Consider the following 20,351-nt stretch of genomic DNA (forward strand, 5'->3'; position numbering starts at 1 on the left):
CCCTGACATTTCCTCTCAGCATAGAGCCATTAGAAAAATCCTCATGAACAGACAGCAGCACAGTGGAAGTAAACAGAGATCTCTTTGGATTTCATGTTTTTTTTATTAGCTTGAGAGTAAGCTCAAATAAACAGGGCAGAATCCGCAATCTTACGTCGGGTGCTAGTATAGCAATCCTAGGATTCTCAAGGAATTTGGTTTGAAAACCTCTCAAATGACTTGTCCAAACATGTTATTTGTTTAATGTTGTGTGTTATTTATTACATAAAAAATGTATACATTTAATCGTGCAACAGTAATGTTAAATACATGTTGCAGGCATTTCAAAATCATAATTCTTTACAAAAATATATTATTAATCTTATGGTGATGATGGTGGTGGTGATGATGATGAATAGGGTAGTAAAAGCCTAGTGGTAGTACAGTGTTGCGTAATCAGTAGTAGTGGTAGATAGTATTACAATCATTGATAATAACTAATAGTGCGTGAAAATATATGTGATTGAAAAAAAAAATACATGTAGAGATTTGAAAAACGTAAGGGGCTCATTTGAAGAAAACAAATGCTGTTCCTCCGCACCTTGTGAGGGAATATTGAACTTCCTGTATGGTGATGATGTGTTTATGTTAATCACATAGCTAAGGCAAAAACCTAAATGATTCGCGGGAAAAAGTGAAAAATGGCGACAAGCAGAGTTTGAACTTTAGCGCCTGTACACATATTTGCAAGAAGAGACAACTCCTCGCTAATGGAACGTTACTCAACAGCAACAACAATATTTCGAGTTTTATCGAACCTGGGTTGGAAGTTTATCAAGGGGGTAAGAAGTCTGGATACATTAGAGCTATATTTGATGTGTTTTTGTTGTTGTATCTCCTAGTTTTTATGTCTCAAACTAGTATTTTATGTAACGTGCTCAATCTCATATCGATTATTCATTATAGATTACATTTAGCTAGCAAGCTAAAATATATGTTCCTAATGCATATGCGATACACTATACCCAGGGCCAAGCAACAGATACGTTTCATTGCATTGACAGTTGCAACACAGTTTAGCAGGCTAACTTCACTAGCAGCTACTTTATCAGTTACCAAGCTTGCTACTATAGTTAGCTCCATTTGATAGATACCATTTTAGACTTAGCCAGCAACGTTTTGTGACTCTAGAAGACATCCTGTGGAGATGCAAAAGTGTCCGATCAGATTTGCAGAAGAAAATACTTTTAAACAGCTTGAGCTGGCGATATGCCCATCATCTTATTGATGTACGTTAACTTATCCAATCAACCAGTCTATTATCAGTTTGATATAAGTTACATTCGAGAGTTGCTATAGTTTGATAGCCTACTAACTACTACCAAGTTTGTAAGTCATGTTACTTTTTAATGCTGTGCACGATTGTTTGGCTCGAGCAAGTGCTGCAATCTGCGACTGCTTTGACAAGTCCAACTCAAATGTGCAGGCTGGCTGTAGTTAGCTGATGAGTCAAACCTGTAGGCTGTGCTGCGATCTACAAGCAGGAGAAAATTGAGTCATCAGACATCAGCCTCAGAACAGGGGAGGGGTGTTAAAACAAATATGTCGAAGGGCTGGAATTCGTGATAGCATGGGCATATGTCGTAAATATGTTTTTTTTGTAGGCTTTGTATGACACAGTAATAATACATACATGTGATCAACAACCCCAAAATTACATGACGATGTTCAACCACCACTAAACCTCCATAACGTTGTGATCAGGAGGACATACGGTGTCTACCACAATGACGATGTAACACCCTGATTCACCTAGGAAGTGTTGTAGTGTGTGGACAGCCCAGCTGCAGCATGTTGGAGTCAGCATACAGAGATGACTTCTGCAGTGTGGAGCCGAAGAAGGGGCTGGATGCCAAGCGTCTACCCCAGAAGAGGGAGCGGAGCTTCACAGACCTGGAGAGCAGCCTGACCGTGGGCCAGTATGTCCTGTGTCGATGGTCTGATGGCCTATACTACCTGGGGAAGGTCCAGAGAGTAAGTGCTCAATAGAAAACATTCCTGTTATCAGTCAAATACTGTAGTATACTGCCACACAATGGTTTGGATTAATTTGATTTACTACCCAAATACCGCTATTCACAAACTGTGATGGTTTCTCTGTAGTTTTCTGGGACCACATCTGTTATTCCTGTTTTATGAAAAATCTATTGTAATACACTATGAGAATAAAACTGTAATAAGGTTGCTGTAAACAACTTGCCTCCTGCCTCATACTGGCTGTTTTCACTTTTCCATTCAAGGTGAGTGCCTCCAAGCAGAGCTGCTTTGTCACTTTTGAAGATAATTCAAAATTCTGGGTTCTCTGGAAAGACATCCAACATGGTGAGTGAAGAGGGACTAGAATATTGTTGTTGTCACAGTGTTCAATAAAAAATGTGAATTAGTCAAACGTCAAAAGTACTACACCCAACATATTCAATGAATGTACAGTGGGGCAAAAAAGTATTTAGTCAGCCACCAATTGTGCAAGTTCTCCCACTTAAAAATATGAGAGAGGCCTGTAATTTTAATCATAGGTACACTTCAACTATGACAGACAAAATGAGAGAGAGAAAAAAAATCCAGAAAATCACATTGTAGGATTTTTAATTAATTAATTTGCAAATTGTGGTGGAAAATAAGTATTTGGTCAATAACAAAAATGTATCTCAATACTTTGTTACATACCCTTTGTTGGCAATGACAGAGGTCAAATGTTTTCTGTAAGTCTTCACAAGGTTTTCACACACTGTTGCTGGTATTTTGGCCCATTCCTCCATGCAGATCTCCTCTAGAGCAGTGATGTTTTGGGGCTGTTGCTGGGCAACACAGACTTTCAACTCCCTCCAAAGATTTTCTATGGGGTTGAGATCTGGAGACTGGCTAGGCCACTCCAGGACCTTGAAATGCTTCTTACGAAGCCACTCCTTCGTTGCCCAGGTGGTGTGTTTGGGATCATTGTCATGCTGAAAGGCACACCCACATTTCATCTTCAATGCCCTTGCTGATGGAAGGAGGTTTTCACTCCAAATCTCACGATACATGGCCCCATTCATTCTTTCCTTTACACGGATCAGTCGTCCTGGTCCCTTTGCAGAAAAACAGCCCCAAAGCATGATGTTTCCACCCCCATGCTTCACAGTAGGTATGGTGTTCTTCGGATGCAACTCAGCATTCTTCGTCCAAACACGACGAGTTGAGTTTTTATCAAAAAGTTATATTTTGGTTTCATCTGACCATATGACATTCTCCCAATCTTCTTCTGGATCATCCAAATGCTCTCTAGCAAACTTCAGACGGGCCTGGACATGTACTGGTTTAAGCAGGGCGACATGTCTGGCACTGCAGGATTTGGGTCCCTGGCGGCATAGTGTGTTACTGATGGTAGGCTTTGTTACTTTGGTCCCAGCTCTCTGCAGGTCATTCACTAGGTCCCCCCCCCGTGTGGTTCTGGGATTTTTGCTCACTGTTCTTGTGATCATTTTGACCCCACAGGGTGAGATCTTGCGTGGAGCCCCAGATCGAGGGAGATTATCAGTGGTCTTGTATGTCTTCTATTTCCTAATAACTGCTCCATTTCCTAATATTGCAGATTCAGACTTCCCAGCCTGGTGCAGGTCTACAATTTTGTTTCTGGTGTCCTTTGACAGCTCTTTGGTCTTGGCCATAGTGGAGTTTGGAGTGTGACTGTTTGAGGTTGTGGACAGATGTCTTTTATACTGATAACAACTTCAAACAGGTGCCATTAATACAGGTAACGAGTGGAGGACAGAGGAGCCTCTTAACCTCTTGCTCCTACCTGACACGCAGGCGTCCCATCTAGACATCTGGAAATGCAAATGCGCTACGCTAAATGCTAATAGTATTAGTTAAAACTCAAACGTTCATTAAAATACACATGCAGGGTATTGAATTAAAGCTACACTCGTTGTGAATCCAGGCAACAAGTCAGATTTTTAAAATGCTTTTCGGCGAAAGCATGAGAAGCTATTATCTGATAGCATGTAACACCCCAAAAGACCCGCAGGGGACGTAAACAAAATAATTAGCATAGTCGTCGCTACACAAACCGCACAAATAAAATATAAAACATTCATTACCTTTGACCATCTTCTTTGTTGGCACTCCTAGATGTCCCATAATCACTATTGGGTCTTTTTTTCGATTAAATCGGTCCATATATAGCCTAGATATCGATCTATGAAGACTGTGTGATAAACTAAAAAAAATAGCGTCTTATAACGTAACGTAATTTTTTTAAATGATAAAAGTCGACGATAAACTTTCACAAAACACTTCAAAATACTTTTGTAATGCAACTTTAGGTATTAGTAAACATTAATAAGCAATCAAATTGATCACGAGGCGAAGTATATTCTTTAGCTGTCCGTCTGGAAATAATGTCCGGGTAAATCTCAACCAAAATATCCAGTCGGAGGCTTGAACAAATGGCTTGTCTCTTCTTCGTTTGACCAAGAAACAAAGCCTAGGCAACTGACAAGACTGTTGACATCGTGTGGAAGCTGTAGGTATTGTAACCTCAGCCCCATTTATTGTGGTTCGCCTTTATCAATAGGTTGAAGTGGCGGATGGATATATATTTCCATTTTCAGTGATCAGATTTTCCTGCGCTTTTCGATAAAACGCACGTTATGTTATAGTCACAGCTGTGATTTAACCAGTTTTATAAACGTCTGAGTGTTTTCTATCCACACATACTAATCATATGCATATACTATATTCCTGGCATGAGCAGCAGGGCGCTGAAATGTTGCGCGATTTTTAACAGAATGTTCGAAAAAGTAGGGGGTAGGAGTAACAGGTTAAAGAAGAAGTTACAGGTCTGTGAGAGCCATAAATCGTGCTTGTTTGTAGGTGACCAAATACTTATTTTCCACCATAATTTGCAAATAAATTAATTAAAAATCCTACAATGTGATGTCCTGGATTTTTTTTCTCATTTTGTCTGTCATAGTTGAAGTGTACCTATGATGAAAATTACAGGCCTCTCTCATCTTTTTAAGTGGGAGAACTTGCACAATTGGTGGCTGGCTAAATAAGTTTTTGCCCCACTGCTGATAATATGGATCTACACCATACAGGTTCAACATATCAAAAGCTCGCTCTAAAAGCCATTAGTAATGTAATCCACTTTGAACAGCATTGCACAACATCCTAACGGGAAATCATTGACATTTTGTGCTGTAGCTCTGTGGAACCTCATGAAGCTGTTTTAGGCCTTTATTCCTTAACACTTTTTCATTGGCAAGCCGACACTTTTACTATGTAGTAGGCCACTTAATGGTATATTTAGATACTTCCCTAAAGGATTTAGCTGTCCTTCAAACTCTTCAACTGTCACGTTTCATTGAAAAGCTGATTTATGTCAGTAATTCCCTGTCGATTGCTTCTAATTTAATATCTTGCGTGTTTTGTCTACATGTTGGTTTCATGTAGCTGAACGATGAGAAAGCTGAGAATCCCACTCCAGCTCTTCATTCATCATTGAATATACCCTAATGCTATTCTTCTCTCCCAAAACATGCAGCTGGAGTTCCGGGGGAGGAACCCAAATGCTCGGTTTGTTCTGAAATGGTGCTGGTGTCTGACAATGAGATCCTGATATGTGGGAAATGTGGAATAGGTGAGTCACTGTAGAGTAATGTATAGTCTGACACTTCAACATTAAAAATATAAGTGATGAAGTTCCCCTTTAAAGGAGGGTGTGGCTACACCCATCTATCTTGCCCTGATATAGCCTACAAGAGGATGTTGGTTCTTTACAAGCCATGGTTAAGTGGGAGGAGATCGCATTGCTTATTGCATACAGCGTTCTGTATGCTTCTATATTTACTTCCATAACTTTGTTTAACTCTTTTAATGATTTAACACCCACTCTAAAAGCATAAACTGTATCTTTGAACTGTGGTAAATGGACTGGAACAACATACAGAACTTAAGATGGGGACAATGTGTCCAACTTGATCAAAAGTAGCCTTACTGCATCAAGTTATCTTCTACAGTTCAGTTAAAGTGGAACTGAACATTTTCAAGTTGGACAAGGCAAGTGCACACCAAGCCTCTGTGACTCATAACATCATTTACTGAAGCCTGTGTATGTTAAACTAAGTACTTTCCATGGATGTTTGTCTTATAGAGTCCGGTCCCATTTGCAGTCTACGGTTTGCAGGTCCTGTCTTCAGGCTGTGGTCTCGTTGGTTCGGTTTTTACATGGCACTTAATTAAAGTCATTGGGAGAATCTCAATTGCATCCTCTCTCCTCACCTCCTTCTGGAAACCCATTGAAGGAGAATGTCAGAGGGGAGGGACCTCTGGCTTTCTCATCAAATGGGTTGAGAGAAGAGGACGCGAGGAGTATGTCATTGAGATTCTCCCATTGATTGCTTTGGGAGTCCACTCCTCGCTTCCTCTAACATTTGCTGATCAAGGGATTACAAGCTTCTCGTTGGTTGGGTGCCACCTTCAGATAAACATAACACATTGATGTGGCTGAAAGTGCGGCCGGCAGTAGCGCTTTCATTAATCCATTCATTTCTTTCTATTGGGTTTGAGATGATCCAAGGCAAGCAATATTTTTCAAATATTTAACCTTTATTTAACTGGGCAAGTCAGTTAAGAACAATTTGTTATTTACAATGATGGCCTACCCCGGCTAAGCCCTAACCCAGATGACGCTGGGCCAATTGTGTGCCGCCATATGGGACTCCCAATCACGACCAGTTGTGATACAGCCTGAAATTGAACCAGGGTCTGTAGTGACGCCTCTAGCACTGAGATGCAGTGCCTTAGACAGCTCCGCCACTTTGGAGTTCCGGGGGAGGAACCCAAATGCCCGTTTTGTTCTGAAATGGTCTTGGTCCTCTTGTTTTTGGTTTTTCCAGGTTACCACCAGCAGTGCCACCTGCCAGAGGTGGAGAGCTCAATGGATTTGTCACCATGGTTTTGCAGGAGGTGCATCTTTGCTTTAGCTGTGCGGGTGAGTATTATTAATAGAACAACCTGCTCAAGGAAAACAAAACTGACTAATATAATGTATAAATTACTGTTTATCTAGGGTCTTGTTCAGTAGTGAGAAAACGTTTGGAAAGGGAGTGAAATGGAGAGGAACTATCTAAACATGTCCAATAAGAAAACACATTTTTGTTTTCTGTTTTAAAACATTTCGCTATGATGTGTCCTACAGATCACTGTCCTATTGCCGAACCATGTTGACGTGGCTGTTTCTTCTCTTCACAGAAAGGGGGAGCTCTCAAAAAGGGCGCTATAGCAAAATCACTGCAGGCCATGAAGCAGGTGCTTACCTACAACCCAGCAGAGCTGGAGTGGGATTCTCAGCACCGCACAAATCACCAACAGTGTTATTGCTACTGTGGAGGACCTGGAGAGTGAGCGTGCTGGCTAGACACACTGTAGCATAGCATTTACATATCCACACTTTTAAAATCCATTAGCAGGTTTTGTGACTCAATGAAGGCACAGCAGCTGTATTTGATTCAGATGGGCACAGCAGCTGTATTTGATTCAGATGGGCACAGCAGCTGTATTTGATTCAGATGGGCACAGCAGCTGTATTTGATTCAGATGGGCACAGCAGCTGTATTTGATTCAGATGGGCACAGCAGCTGTATTTGATTCAGATGGGCACAGCAGCTGTATTTGATTCAGATGGGCACAGCAGCTGTATTTGATTCAGATGGGCACAGCAGCTGTATTTGATTCAGATGGGCACAGCAGCTGTATTTGATTCAGATGGGCACAGCAGCTGTATTTGATACAGATGGGCACAGCAGCTGTATTTGATTCAGATGGGCACAGCAGCGGTATTTGATTCAGATGGGCACAGCAGCTGTATTTGATTCAGATGGGCACAGCAGCTGTATTTGATTCAGATGGGCACAGCAGCGGTATTTGATTCAGATGGGCACAGCAGCTGTATTTGATTCAGATGGGCACAGCAGCTGTATTTGATTCAGATGGGCACAACAGCTGTATTTGATTCAGAAAGATGCCTCTTAGCACTCTGTTGCTCATTCAGTGACTACTACTTTTCACTAAATGGCTGCTTTCCACCCAGGTGGTACTTGAAGATGCTGCAGTGTTTTCGGTGTCAACAGTGGTTCCATGAGGCCTGTATCCAGTGCCTACAGGAGTCCATGATGTTTGGAGATAGGTGCGTAACATTGTTATCAAACAAGAGGTTTTATTCCCACGGTCCGGTAGGGCTGAGCGATATGGCCTTAAAAAAATCATATTTAGGGGGGATTTACATGGGGGATTTACGATATACTGTATATTTTTAATTTTTAAAACGTTTTCCCTGAATAAGCCTTGTTGTGCAATAAGGGAAAGGGTGATACTTAGTCAGTTGTACAACTGAAATGTGTCTTCCGCATTTAACCCAACTGCTCTGAATCAGTGAGGTGCGGGGGGCTGCCTTAAATCCACATCCACGTAAAGGTCAATACACTGCATGTAAAATTCTACCTCGGCTAACTATAAGCCTTCCACAACCATAAAACCCACTAATAATTTTTTTAATCAAAATAGTTTAACCTGCTTTTTTACAGTAATCACTGATTTGGCTTTCAAGTCTGTCTATGAAAATGCAATTTCTAAAGAAAATGTAACCAGAATCATGCACATGCACTAATAATGACCAACTTCGAGTAGTAGGCACAGGCTAGTGAGTAGCCAGCTCATATTTAAAGTCGAGCCAACTTGGATCTATTTGCTTGCTGAAAAGAGAGTAACTGTTATGAATACACCCTCCTGTCCATCTCAAACTGTTTGAACATCATAGCCTGTGCACAGTGCACACAGCACAGAAGAGTGACGAGGAGACGAGACCAGAAAGACATAAAAAGTTCATGAAAAAAACCCAGAAAAAACATGATTCTTTTGATACAGGCATTTGGAACATTGCGCTATAACATCAATTGCAATTAATCCAATTGATATACAGTGCATTAGGAAAGTATTCAGACCCCTTGACTTTTTCCAAATGTAACGTTACAGCCTTATTCTAAGATGTATCAAATTAATGTTTTGCCTCAATCTACACAATACCCTATAATGGCAAAGCGAAAATGTGTTTTAGACATTTTTGCAAATGTATTAAAAATTAAAACAGAAACACCTTATTTACATAAGTATTCAGACCCTTTGCTATGAGACTTGAAATTGAGCTCAGGTGCATCCTGTTTCCATTGATCATCCTTGATGCTTCTACAACTTGGAGTCCACCTGTGGTAAATTCATTTGATTGGACATGATTTGGAAAGGCACACACCTGTCTATATAAGGTCCCACAGTTGCCAATGCATGTCAGAGCAAAAACCAAGCCCTGAGGTCGAAGGAATTGTCCGTAGAGCTCCGAGACAGGATTGTGTCGAGAAATGGGAGAAACTTCCCAAATACAGGTGTGCCAGGCTTGTAGCGTCATTCCCAAGAAAACTTTAGGCTGTAATCTCTGCCAAAAGTGCTTCAACAAAGTACTGAGTAAAAGGTCTGAATACTTATGTAAATCTGATATTTCATTTTTTGTTGTTGAATAAATTAGCTAAAAATGTCTAAACAGTTTTTAGTTTGTCATTGTGGGGTATATTTGTTCAGATTGATGAGGGGAAAAAATGAAAATTTAGTCAATTTTAGAAGGCTGTAATGAAACAAAATTTGGATAAGGTGAAGCGGTCTGAATACTTTCCGAATGCACTGTAATGCTCAGCCCTACGGTCAGAGCAAATCCTGGGAAGTCATAAGACATATAATGGAAGTCGAAGGTGTAGCCAGGTGACCGAGGGCCAATATTGATTTTGATTTCCCCTAGAGGCATGTGACCTGTGCTTTCTCCTCTGATCTCTCTTCCTTTCTCTTTCAGGTTTTACTTGTTCATCTGTTCCGTGTGTAATAAAGGACTGGAGTACATTAAGCGCCTGGCTCTCCGATGGTAAATGGCCACTATTATTTTCCTACCTACTTCTGAGGCTCACTCAGGGGTACTTTAAGAATTACAAAAGGCATTTGTGTCGTATAGTGCAGGATGTATGCATGTATGCAATGATTGTGCTCTTGTGCGCATAATGTCGTAGGGATAGATAAAGTTGTACAGTATTGCACTGTATTGGTGTTAATACACATAGTGGTGCTGTGAACGATTCAGGCAGCACAATAGCTCTGATTAAGAGGACTACATTTACACCTCACTCTAAACCCAATTTCTTATCTGCTAACCCATAGGGATGTATAATTGAGAATTCCATTTATGAAGATGATGAAATACATTGTCATACTCATACCTTATTATCTGATATGCTGCAGGTGAGGGTTCGGCACTCATTAATTGCTATCAGCTCTAGATACATTACAATCAGTTCATCTTTAGATTTTCAGGCCTTCAAGGAATTTTGTGTGATTTATTTTTATTTGTTTATATATATATATAAATCAAACCATGTGTTTGACAAATTGGACAATATTGCCATGCAAAACCTCATATATATATATATTTGTCAAACATATGGTTTGATTCAACCATATTATGTAGGGATGTAACGATTCACTGATACGCATCGGTCACGATTCAAATATGTAATCTGCAAGTGCAACGGTCCGCGGGAGCCCAAACCGATCCAAATGAAGCATGCATCGGTAAGAAAATCAAATCAAACATTACGAATCGGCAGATCACTAATGTTTATTACTCATATAATTGTTTTCTGCCTTATTCCAAAAATACACGACATGGCCTAAAGTAGGTGGACACTAGAGGTCGACCGATTATGATTTTTCAACGGCGATACCGATTATTAGAGGACCAAAAAAGCCGATACCCGATTCATCGGACGATTTTTATTTTTTTGAATTTGTAATAATGACAATTACAACAATACTGAATGAACACTTATTTTAACTTGATATAATACATAAATTTAGCCTCAAATAAATCATGAAACATGTTCAATTTGGTTTAAATAATGCAAACACAAAGTGTTGGAGAAGAAAGTAATATGTGCCAATATGCAATATGTGCCATGTAAAATATGTGCCATGTAAAAAAAGCTCAAGTTTAAGTTCCTTGCTCAGAACATGAGAACATTTTTTTTATTTATTTTACCTTTATTTAACCAGGCAAGTCAGTTAAGAACATATTCTTATTTTCAATGACAGCCTGGGAACAGTGGGTTAACTGCCTGTTCAGGGGCAGATTGACAGATTTGGACCATGTCAGCTCGGGGGTTTGAACTCGCAACCTTCCAGTTACTAGTCCAACACTCTAACCACTAGGCTACGCTGCCTCCTGAAAGTTTGTTACTTTTAACAGGATACTTCAATATTCCAAGGTAAGAGGTTTTAGGTTGTAGTTAATATAGTATTTATAGGACTATTTCTCTTTATACCATTTGTATTTCATATACCTTTGACTATTGGATGTTCTTATATGCATTATAGTATTGCCAGTCTATAGCTTCCGTCCCACAGTATAGCCTCCGTCCCTCTGCTCGCCCCTACCTAGGCTCGAACCAGGAACACATCGACAACAGCCACACTCGAAGCAACGTTACCCATCGCTCCACAAAAGCCGCGGCCCTTGCAGCGCAAGGGGAATAACTACTCCAAATCTAAAAGCGAGTGGCGTTTGAAACGGTATTAGCGCACACCCAGCTAACTAGCTAGCCATTTCACATTGGTTACACCAGCCATTAGGCTGATAGGCATGAAGTCATAAATAGCTCCATGCTTGAAGCACAGCGAAGAGCTGCTGGCAAAACGCACAAAAGTGCTGTTTGAATGAATGATTACGGGCCTGCTGCTGCTCAGTCAGACTGCTCTATCAAATCAGACTTAATTATAACATAATAACACACAGAAATATGAGCCTTTGGTCATTAATATGGTCGAATACGGAAACTATAATTTTGAAACAAAACGTTTATTATTTCAGTGAAATACGGAACCGTTCGGGATTTTATCTAACGGGTGGCATCCCTAAGTCTAAATATTCCTGTTACATTGCACAACCTTCAATGTTATGTCATAATTACGTACATTTCTGGCAAATTAGTTCGCAATGAGCCAGGCAGCCCAAACTGTTGCATATACCCTGACTCTGTGTGCAAGAAAAGTGACACAATTTCACCTGGTTAATATTGCCTGCTAACCTGGATTTCTTTTAGCTAAATATGCAGGTTTGAAAATATATACTTCTGTGTATTGATTTTAAGAAAGGCATTGGTGTTTATGGTTAGGTATAGTCGTGCAATGAACGCAAGAGAAATGACACAATTTCACCTGGTTAATATTGCCTGCTAAACTGGATTAGTAGTTATAACTAGTGTTTATGATTGATTGTTTTTTATAAGATAAGTTTAATGCTAGCTAGCAATTTACCTTGGCTTCTACTGAATTTGCGTAACAGGCAGGCTCCTCGTGGAGTGCAATGGTGAGAGCGTTGGACTAGTTAACTACGGTTGCAAGATTGCATCCCCTAAGCTGACAAGGTGAAAATCTGTCGTTCTACCCCTGAACAAGGCAGTTAACCCACCCTTCCTAGGCCGTCATTGAAAATAAGAATGTGTTCTTAACCGAATTGCCTAGTTAAATAAAGGTATAAAAAATATATATATATTTAAAAAAGTATGCTCTGCTAGAGCTGCCCCGGTCAACTGTAAGTGCTATTATTGTTAAGTGGAAATGTCTAGGAGCAACAACAACTCAGCCGCAAAGTGGTAGGCCACACAAGCTCACAGAACAGGGCCGCAGAGTGCTGAAGCACGTAGCGCGTAAAAATCATGTGCGAGTTCCAAATTGCCTCTGGAAGCAACATCAGCACATTAACTGTTCGTCTGGAGTTTCATGAAATGGGTTTCCGTGGCCGAGCAGCCGCACACAAGCCTAAGATCACCATGTGCAATGCCAAGCGTCGGCTGGAGTGGTGTAAGGCTTGCCGCCGTTGGACTCTGGAGCAATGGAAACATGTTCCCCGGAGTGATAAATCACGCTTCACCATCTGGCAGTCTGATGGAAGAATCTGGGTTTTGTGGATGCCAGGAGAATGCTGCCTGCATCGTGCCAACTGTAAAATTTGGTGGAGGAGGATTAATGGTTTGGGGCTGTTTTTCATGGTTCGGGCTAGACCCCTTAGTTCCAGTGAAGGGAAATCTTAATACGACATTCTAGATGATTCTGTGCTTCTGACTTTGTGGCAAAAATTTTGGGAAGGCCCTTTCTTGTTTCAGCATGACAATGCCCCCTTGCACAAAGCGAGGTTCATACAGAAATGGTCAATGTGCGGGGGCACCGGTTATTTGAGGTAATATGTACATGTAGGTAGAGTTATTAAAGTGAGATGATAACAACAGAGTAGCAGCTGTGTAAAAGAGGGGAAGAGGGGAGGGCAATTCAAATCAAATGTATTTATATAGCCCTTCGTACATCAGCTGATATCTCAAAGTGCTGTACAGAAACCCAGCCTAAAACCACAAACAGCAAGCAATGCAGGTGTAGAAGCACGGTGGCTAGGAAAAACTCCCTAGAAAGGCCAAAACCTAGGAAGAAACCTAGAGAGGAACCAGGCTATGTGGGGTGGCCAGTCCTCTTCTGGCTGTGCCGGGTGGAGATTATAACAGAACATGGCCAAGATGGTCAAATGTTCATAAATGACCAGCATGGTCCAATAATAATAAGGCAGAACAGTTGAAACTGGAGCAGCAGCACGGCCAGGTGGACTGGGGACAGCAAGGAGTCATCATGTCAGGTAGTCCTGAGGCATGGTCCTAGGGCTCAGGTCCTCCGAGAGGGAGAAAGAAAGAGAGAATTAGAGAGAGCACACTTAAATTCACACAAGACACCGAATAGGACAGGAGAAGTACTCCAGATATAACAAACTGACCCTAGCCCCCCAACACAAACTACTGCAGCATAAATACTGGAGGCTGAGACAGGAGGGGTCAGGAGACACTGTGGGCCCCATCCGAGGACACCCCCGGACAGGGCCAAACAGGAAGGATATAACCCCACTCACTTTGCCAAAGCACAGCCCCCACACCACTAGAGGGGTATCTTCAACCACCAATTTACCATCCTGAAACAAGGCCGAGTATAGCCCACAAAGACCTCCGCCACGGCACAACCCAAGGGAGGGGCGCCAACCCAGACAGAGTGACCACATCAGTGACTCAACCCACTCAGGTGACGCACCCCTCCCAGGGACGGTATGAGAGAGCCTGTTATGCAGGTGAATGAGGACCCAAAAGCGACTTGGCGAAAACAGTCTTTAATCCAGTAAAGTAAATATTCAATACTCCTAGACAAATCGGAGCGGTAAATAAAGCATAAAGAACAATTCCACTCGTAATGACGAGAACAGACTGGAGACTCGATCATAAACTGCAGGTTGCCTCGGGAAGGCACTTGACCGTAGCAGACTCAGACACCTGCTCACCACGCAGCATCTGAGGGAAACACGACACGACAGGGCGATACAAAGACACAGCACGGTGAACAATATACAAGGATCCGACAGGACAGAAACGGAAAACAAGGGGAGAAATAGGGACTCTAATCAGGGGAAAAGATAGGGAACAGGTGTGGAAGACTAAATGATTGATTAGGGGAATAGGAACAGCTGGGAGCAAGAACGGAACGATAGAGAGAAGAGAGAGAGAGGGAGGGAGAGAGAAAAAGGGGAACGAACCTAAAAAGACCAGCAGGGGGAAAACGAACAGAAGGAAAAGCAAAATGACAAGACAATATAAGACAAAACATGACAGTACCCCCCCCACTCACCGAGCGCCTCCTGGCGCACTCGAGGAGGAATCCTGGCGGCAACGGAGGAAATCATCAATCAGTGAACGGTCCAGCACGTCCCGAGACGGAACCCAACTCCTCTCCTCAGGACCGTAACCCTCCCAATCCACTAAGTATTGGTGACCCCGTCCCCGAGAACGCATGTCCATGATCCTACGTACCTTGTAAATAGGTGCGCTCTCGACAAGGACGGGAGGGGGGGGGAGGGAAGACGAACGGGGGTGCGAAGAAATGGCTTGACACAGGAGACATGGAAGACAGGATGGACGCGACGAAGATGTCGCGGAAGAAGCAGTCGCACAGCGACAGGATTGACGACCTGGGAGACACGGAATGGACCAATGAACCGCGGAGTCAACTTACGAGAAGCTGTCGTAAGAGGAAGGTTGCGAGTGGAAAGCCACACTCTCTGGCCGCAACAATACCTTGGACTCTTAATCCTACGTTTATTGGCGGCTCTCACAGTCTGTGCCCTGTAACGGCAAAGTGCAGACCTCACCCTCCTCCAGGTGCGCTCACAACGTTGGACAAACGCTTGAGCGGAGGGAACGCTGGACTCGGCAAGCTGGGATGAGAACAGAGGAGGCTGGTAACCCAGACTACTCTGAAACGGAGATAACCCGGTAGCAGACGAAGGAAGCGAGTTGTGAGCGTATTCTGCCCAGGGGAGCTGTTCTGCCCAAGACGCAGGGTTTCTGAAAGAAAGGCTGCGTAGTATGCGACCAATCGTCTGATTGGCCCTCTCTGCTTGACCGTTAGACTGGGGATGAAACCCGGAAGAGAGACTGGCGGACGCACCAATCAAACGACAGAACTCCCTCCAAAACTGTGACGTGAATTGCGGACCTCTGTCTGAAACGGCGTCTAACGGGAGGTCATGAATTCTGAACACATTCTCGATGATGATTTGTGCCGTCTCCTTAGCGGAAGGAAGTTTAGCGAGGGGAATGAAATGTGTCGCCTTAGAGAACCTATCGACAACCGTAAGAATCACAGTCTTCCCCGCAGACAAAGGCAGACCGGTAATGAAGTCTAGGGCGATGTGAGACCATGGTCGAGAAGGAATGGGGAGCGGTCTGAGACGACCGGCAGGAGGAGAGTTACCTGACTTAGTCTGCGCGCAATCCGAACAAGCAGCCACGAAACGGCGCGTGTCACGCTCCTGAGTCGGCCACCAAAAGTGCTGGCGAATAGAAGCAAGAGTGCCTCGAACACCGGGATGACCAGCTAACTTGGCAGAGTGAGCCCACTGAAGAACAGCCAGACGAGTGGAAACAGGAATGAAAAGAAGGTTACTAGGACAAGCGCGCGGCGACGCAGTGTGCGTGAGTGCTTGCTTAACCTGTCTTTCAATTCCCCAGACTGTCAACCCGACAACACGCCCATAAGCAAGAATCCCCTCGGGATCAGTAGAAGCCACAGAAGAACTAAAAAGATGGGATAAGGCATCAGGCTTGGTGTTCTTGCTACCCGGACGGTAAGAAATCACAAACTCGAAACGAGCGAAAAACAACGCCCAACGAGCTTGACGAGCATTAAGTCGTTTGGCAGAACGGATGTACTCAAGGTTCTTATGGTCTGTCCAAACGACAAAAGGAACGGTCGCCCCCTCCAACCACTGTCGCCATTCGCCTAGGGCTAAGCGGATGGCGAGCAGTTCGCGGTTACCCACATCATAGTTGCGTTCAGATGGCGACAGGCGATGAGAAAAATAAGCGCAAGGATGAACCTTATCGTCAGACTGGAAGCGCTGGGATAGAATGGCTCCCACGCCTACCTCTGAAGCGTCAACCTCGACAATGAATTGTCTAGTGACGTCAGGAGTAACGAGGATAGGAGCGGACGTAAAACGTTCTTTTAGAAGATCAAAAGCTCCCTGGGTGGAACCGGACCACTTAAAACACGTCTTGACAGAAGTAAGAGCTGTGAGAGGGGCAGCAACTTGACCGAAATTACGAATGAAACGCCGATAGAAATTAGCGAAACCTAGAAAGCGCTGCAACTCGACACGTGACCTTGGAACGGGCCACTCACTGACAGCTTGGACCTTAGCGGAATCCATCTGAATGCCTTCAGCGGAAATAACGGAACCGAGAAAAGTAACGGAGGAGACATGAAAAGAGCACTTCTCAGCCTTCACGTAGAGACAATTCTCTAAAAGGCGCTGGAGAACACGTCGAACGTGCTGAACATGAATCTCGAGTGACGGTGAAAAAATCAGGATATCGTCAAGGTAGACAAAAACAAAGATGTTCAGCATGTCTCTCAGAACATCATTAACTAATGCCTGAAAAACAGCTGGCGCATTGGCGAGACCAAACGGCAGAACCCGGTACTCAAAATGCCCTAACGGAGTGTTAAACGCCGTTTTCCACTCGTCCCCCTCTCTGATGCGCACGAGATGGTAAGCGTTACGAAGGTCCAACTTAGTAAAGCACCTGGCTCCCTGCAGAATCTCGAAGGCTGATGACATAAGGGGAAGCGGATAACGATTCTTAACCGTTATGTCATTCAGCCCTCGATAATCCACGCAGGGGCGCAGAGTACCGTCCTTTTTCTTAACAAAAAAAACCCCCGGCCGGAGAGGAAGAAGGCACTATGGTACCGGCGTCAAGAGACACAGACAAATAATCCTCGAGAGCCTTACGTTCGGGAGCCGACAGAGAGTATAGTCTACCCCGAGGAGGAGTGGTCCCCGGAAGGAGATCAATACTACAATCATACGACCGGTGAGGAGGAAGGGAGTTGGCTCGGGACCGACTGAAGACCGTGCGCAGATCATGATACTCCTCCGGCACTCCTGTCAAATCGCCAGGTTCCTCCTGAGAAGTGGGGACAGAAGAAACGGGAGGGATGGCAGACATTAAACACTTCACATGACAAGAAACGTTCCAGGATAGGATAGAATTACTAGACCAATTAATAGAAGGATTATGACATACTAGCCAGGGATGACCCAAAACAACAGGTGTAAAAGGTGAACGAAAAATCAAAAAAGAAATAGTCTCACTGTGGTTACCGGATACTGTGAGGGTTAAAGGTAGTGTCTCTAATCTGATACTGGGAAGATGACTACCATCTAAGGCGAACATGGGCGTAGGCTTGTCTAACTGTCTGAAAGGAATGTCATGTTTCCGAGCCCATGCTTCGTCCATGAAACAGCCCTCAGCCCCAGAGTCTATCAAGGCACTGCATGTAGCACCCGAACCGGTCCAGCGTAGATGGACCGACATAGTGGTACAGGATCTAGATGGAGAGACCTGAGTAGTAGCGCTCACCAGTAGCCCTCCGCTTACTGATGAGCTCTGGCTTTTACTGGACATAAATTGACAAAATGTCCAGCAAGTCCGCAATAGAGGCACAGGCGGTTGGTGATCCTCCGTTCCCTCTCCTTAGTCGAGATGCGAATACCTCCCAGCTGCATGGGCTCAGTCTCTGAGCCAGAGGAGGGAGATGGTTGCGATGCGGAGCAGGGAAACACCGTTGACGCGAGCTCTCTTCCACGAGCTTGGTGACGAAGATCTACCCGTCGTTCTATGCGGATGGCGAGAGCAATCAAAGAGTCCACACTGGAAGGAACCTCCCGGGAGAGAATCTCATCTTTAACCACTGCGTGGAGTCCCTCCAGAAAACGAGCGAGCAGCGCCGGCTCGTTCCAGTCACTAGAGGCAGCAAGAGTGCGAAACTCTATAGAGTAATCCGTTATGGATCGATCACCTTGGCATAGGGAAGCCAGGGCCCTAGAAGCCTCCCTACCAAAAACTGAACGGTCAAAAACCCGAATCATCTCCTCTTTAAAGTTCTGGTAATTAGTAGAACAATCAGCCCTTGCCTCCCAGATAGCTGTGCCCCACTCTCGAGCCCGGCCAGTAAGGAGTGAAATGACGTAAGCAACCCGAGCTCTCTCTCTAGAGTATGTGTTGGGTTGGAGAGAGAACACAATATCACACTGGGTGAGAAAGGAGCGGCACTCCGTGGGCTGCCCGGAGTAGCAAGGTGGGTTATTAACCCTAGGTTCCGGAGGCTCGGCAGACCAGGAAGTAACAGGTGGCACGAGACGAAGACTCTGGAACTGTCCAGAGAGGTCGGAAACCTGAGCGGCCAGGTTCTCCACGGCATGACGAGCAGCAGACAATTCCTGCTCGTGTCTGCCGAGCATGGCTCCTTGGATCTCGACGGCAGTGTTACGAGCGTCTGTAGTCGCTGGGTCCATTCTTTGGTCGGATCCTTCTGTTATGCAGGTGAATGAGGACCCAAAAGCGACTTGGCGAAAACAGTCTTTAATCCAGTAAAGTAAATATTCAATACTCCTAGACAAATCGGAGCGGTAAATAAAGCATAAAGAACAATTCCACTCGTAATGACGAGAACAGACTGGAGACTCGATCATAAACTGCAGGTTGCCTCGGGAAGGCACTTGACCGTAGCAGACTCAGACACCTGCTCACCACGCAGCATCTGAGGGAAACACGACACGACAGGGCGATACAAAGACACAGCACGGTGAACAATATACAAGGATCCGACAGGACAGAAACGGAAAACAAGGGGAGAAATAGGGACTCTAATCAGGGGAAAAGATAGGGAACAGGTGTGGAAGACTAAATGATTGATTAGGGGAATAGGAACAGCTGGGAGCAAGAACGGAACGATAGAGAGAAGAGAGAGAGAGGGAGGGAGAGAGAAAAAGGGGAACGAACCTAAAAAGACCAGCAGGGGGAAAACGAACAGAAGGAAAAGCAAAATGACAAGACAATATAAGACAAAACATGACAGAGCCACAGTAAGCCAGTGACTCAGCCCCTGTAATAGGGTTAGAGGCAGAGAATCCCAGTGGAAAGAGGGGAACCGGCCAGGCAGAGACAGCAAGGGCGGTTCGTTGCTCCAGAGCCTTTCCGTTCACCTTCCCACTCCTGGGCCAGACTACACTCAATCATATGACCCACTGAAGAGATGAGTCTTCAGTAAAGACTTAAAGGTTGAGACCGCGTTTTCCTCTCTCACATGGGTAGGCAAACCGTTCCATAAAAATGGAGCTCTATAGGAGAAAGCCCTGCCTCCAGCTGTTTGCTTAGAAATTCTAGAGACAATTAGGAGGCCTACGTCTTCTGACCGTAGCGTACGTGTAGGTATGTACGGCAGGACCAAATCATAGAGATACGTAGGAGCAAGCCCATGTAATGCTTTGTAGGTTAGCAGTAAAACCTTGAAATCAGCCCTTGCTTTGACAGGAAGCCAGTTTAGGGAGGCTAGCACTGGAGTAATATGATCCATTTTTTTGGTTCTAGTCAGGATTCTAGCAGCCGTATTTAGCACTAACTGAAGTTTATTTAGTGCTTTATCCGGGTAGCTGGAAAGTAGAGCATTGCAGTAGTCTAACCTAGAAGCGTTTCCTTGTTTGTAATACATCTCATTCAATGCTGTCTAAATGCCTCAGTCTGGTGGTATGTAAACAGCTGCGAAAAATACAGAACTTTCTAGGTAGATAGTGTGGTCTACATCTTATC

The 20,351-nt window shown here is 44.0% G+C and overlaps 1 protein-coding gene across 3 annotated transcripts in view; it reads left to right on the forward strand.

The window, feature by feature from the left end:
* The first annotated feature begins 602 nt into the window (after positions 1–602).
* Positions 603–20,351, forward strand: part of LOC124036022 (PHD finger protein 19-like) — a 42,489-nt gene continuing 22,740 nt past the window's right edge. The window contains exons 1-8 of one of the 3 annotated variants that reach the window (XM_046350074.1): positions 604–821; positions 1,800–2,013; positions 2,280–2,361; positions 5,567–5,662; positions 6,921–7,015; positions 7,276–7,424; positions 8,114–8,209; positions 9,917–9,985. In XM_046350074.1, the coding sequence (XP_046206030.1) occupies positions 1,831–2,013; positions 2,280–2,361; positions 5,567–5,662; positions 6,921–7,015; positions 7,276–7,424; positions 8,114–8,209; positions 9,917–9,985 (770 nt within the window). In that variant the 5' untranslated portion in view covers positions 604–821; positions 1,800–1,830. Of the gene's footprint in view, positions 822–1,795; positions 2,014–2,279; positions 2,362–5,566; positions 5,663–6,920; positions 7,016–7,275; positions 7,425–8,113; positions 8,210–9,916; positions 9,986–20,351 lie in introns of all 3 variants that reach the window. The other 2 variants (XM_046350073.1, XM_046350075.1) reach the window with 2 other exon arrangements.

The sequence above is a fragment of the Oncorhynchus gorbuscha genome, linkage group LG05, assembly GCF_021184085.1.
Source record: "Oncorhynchus gorbuscha isolate QuinsamMale2020 ecotype Even-year linkage group LG05, OgorEven_v1.0, whole genome shotgun sequence".
NCBI lineage: Eukaryota > Metazoa > Chordata > Actinopteri > Salmoniformes > Salmonidae > Oncorhynchus > Oncorhynchus gorbuscha.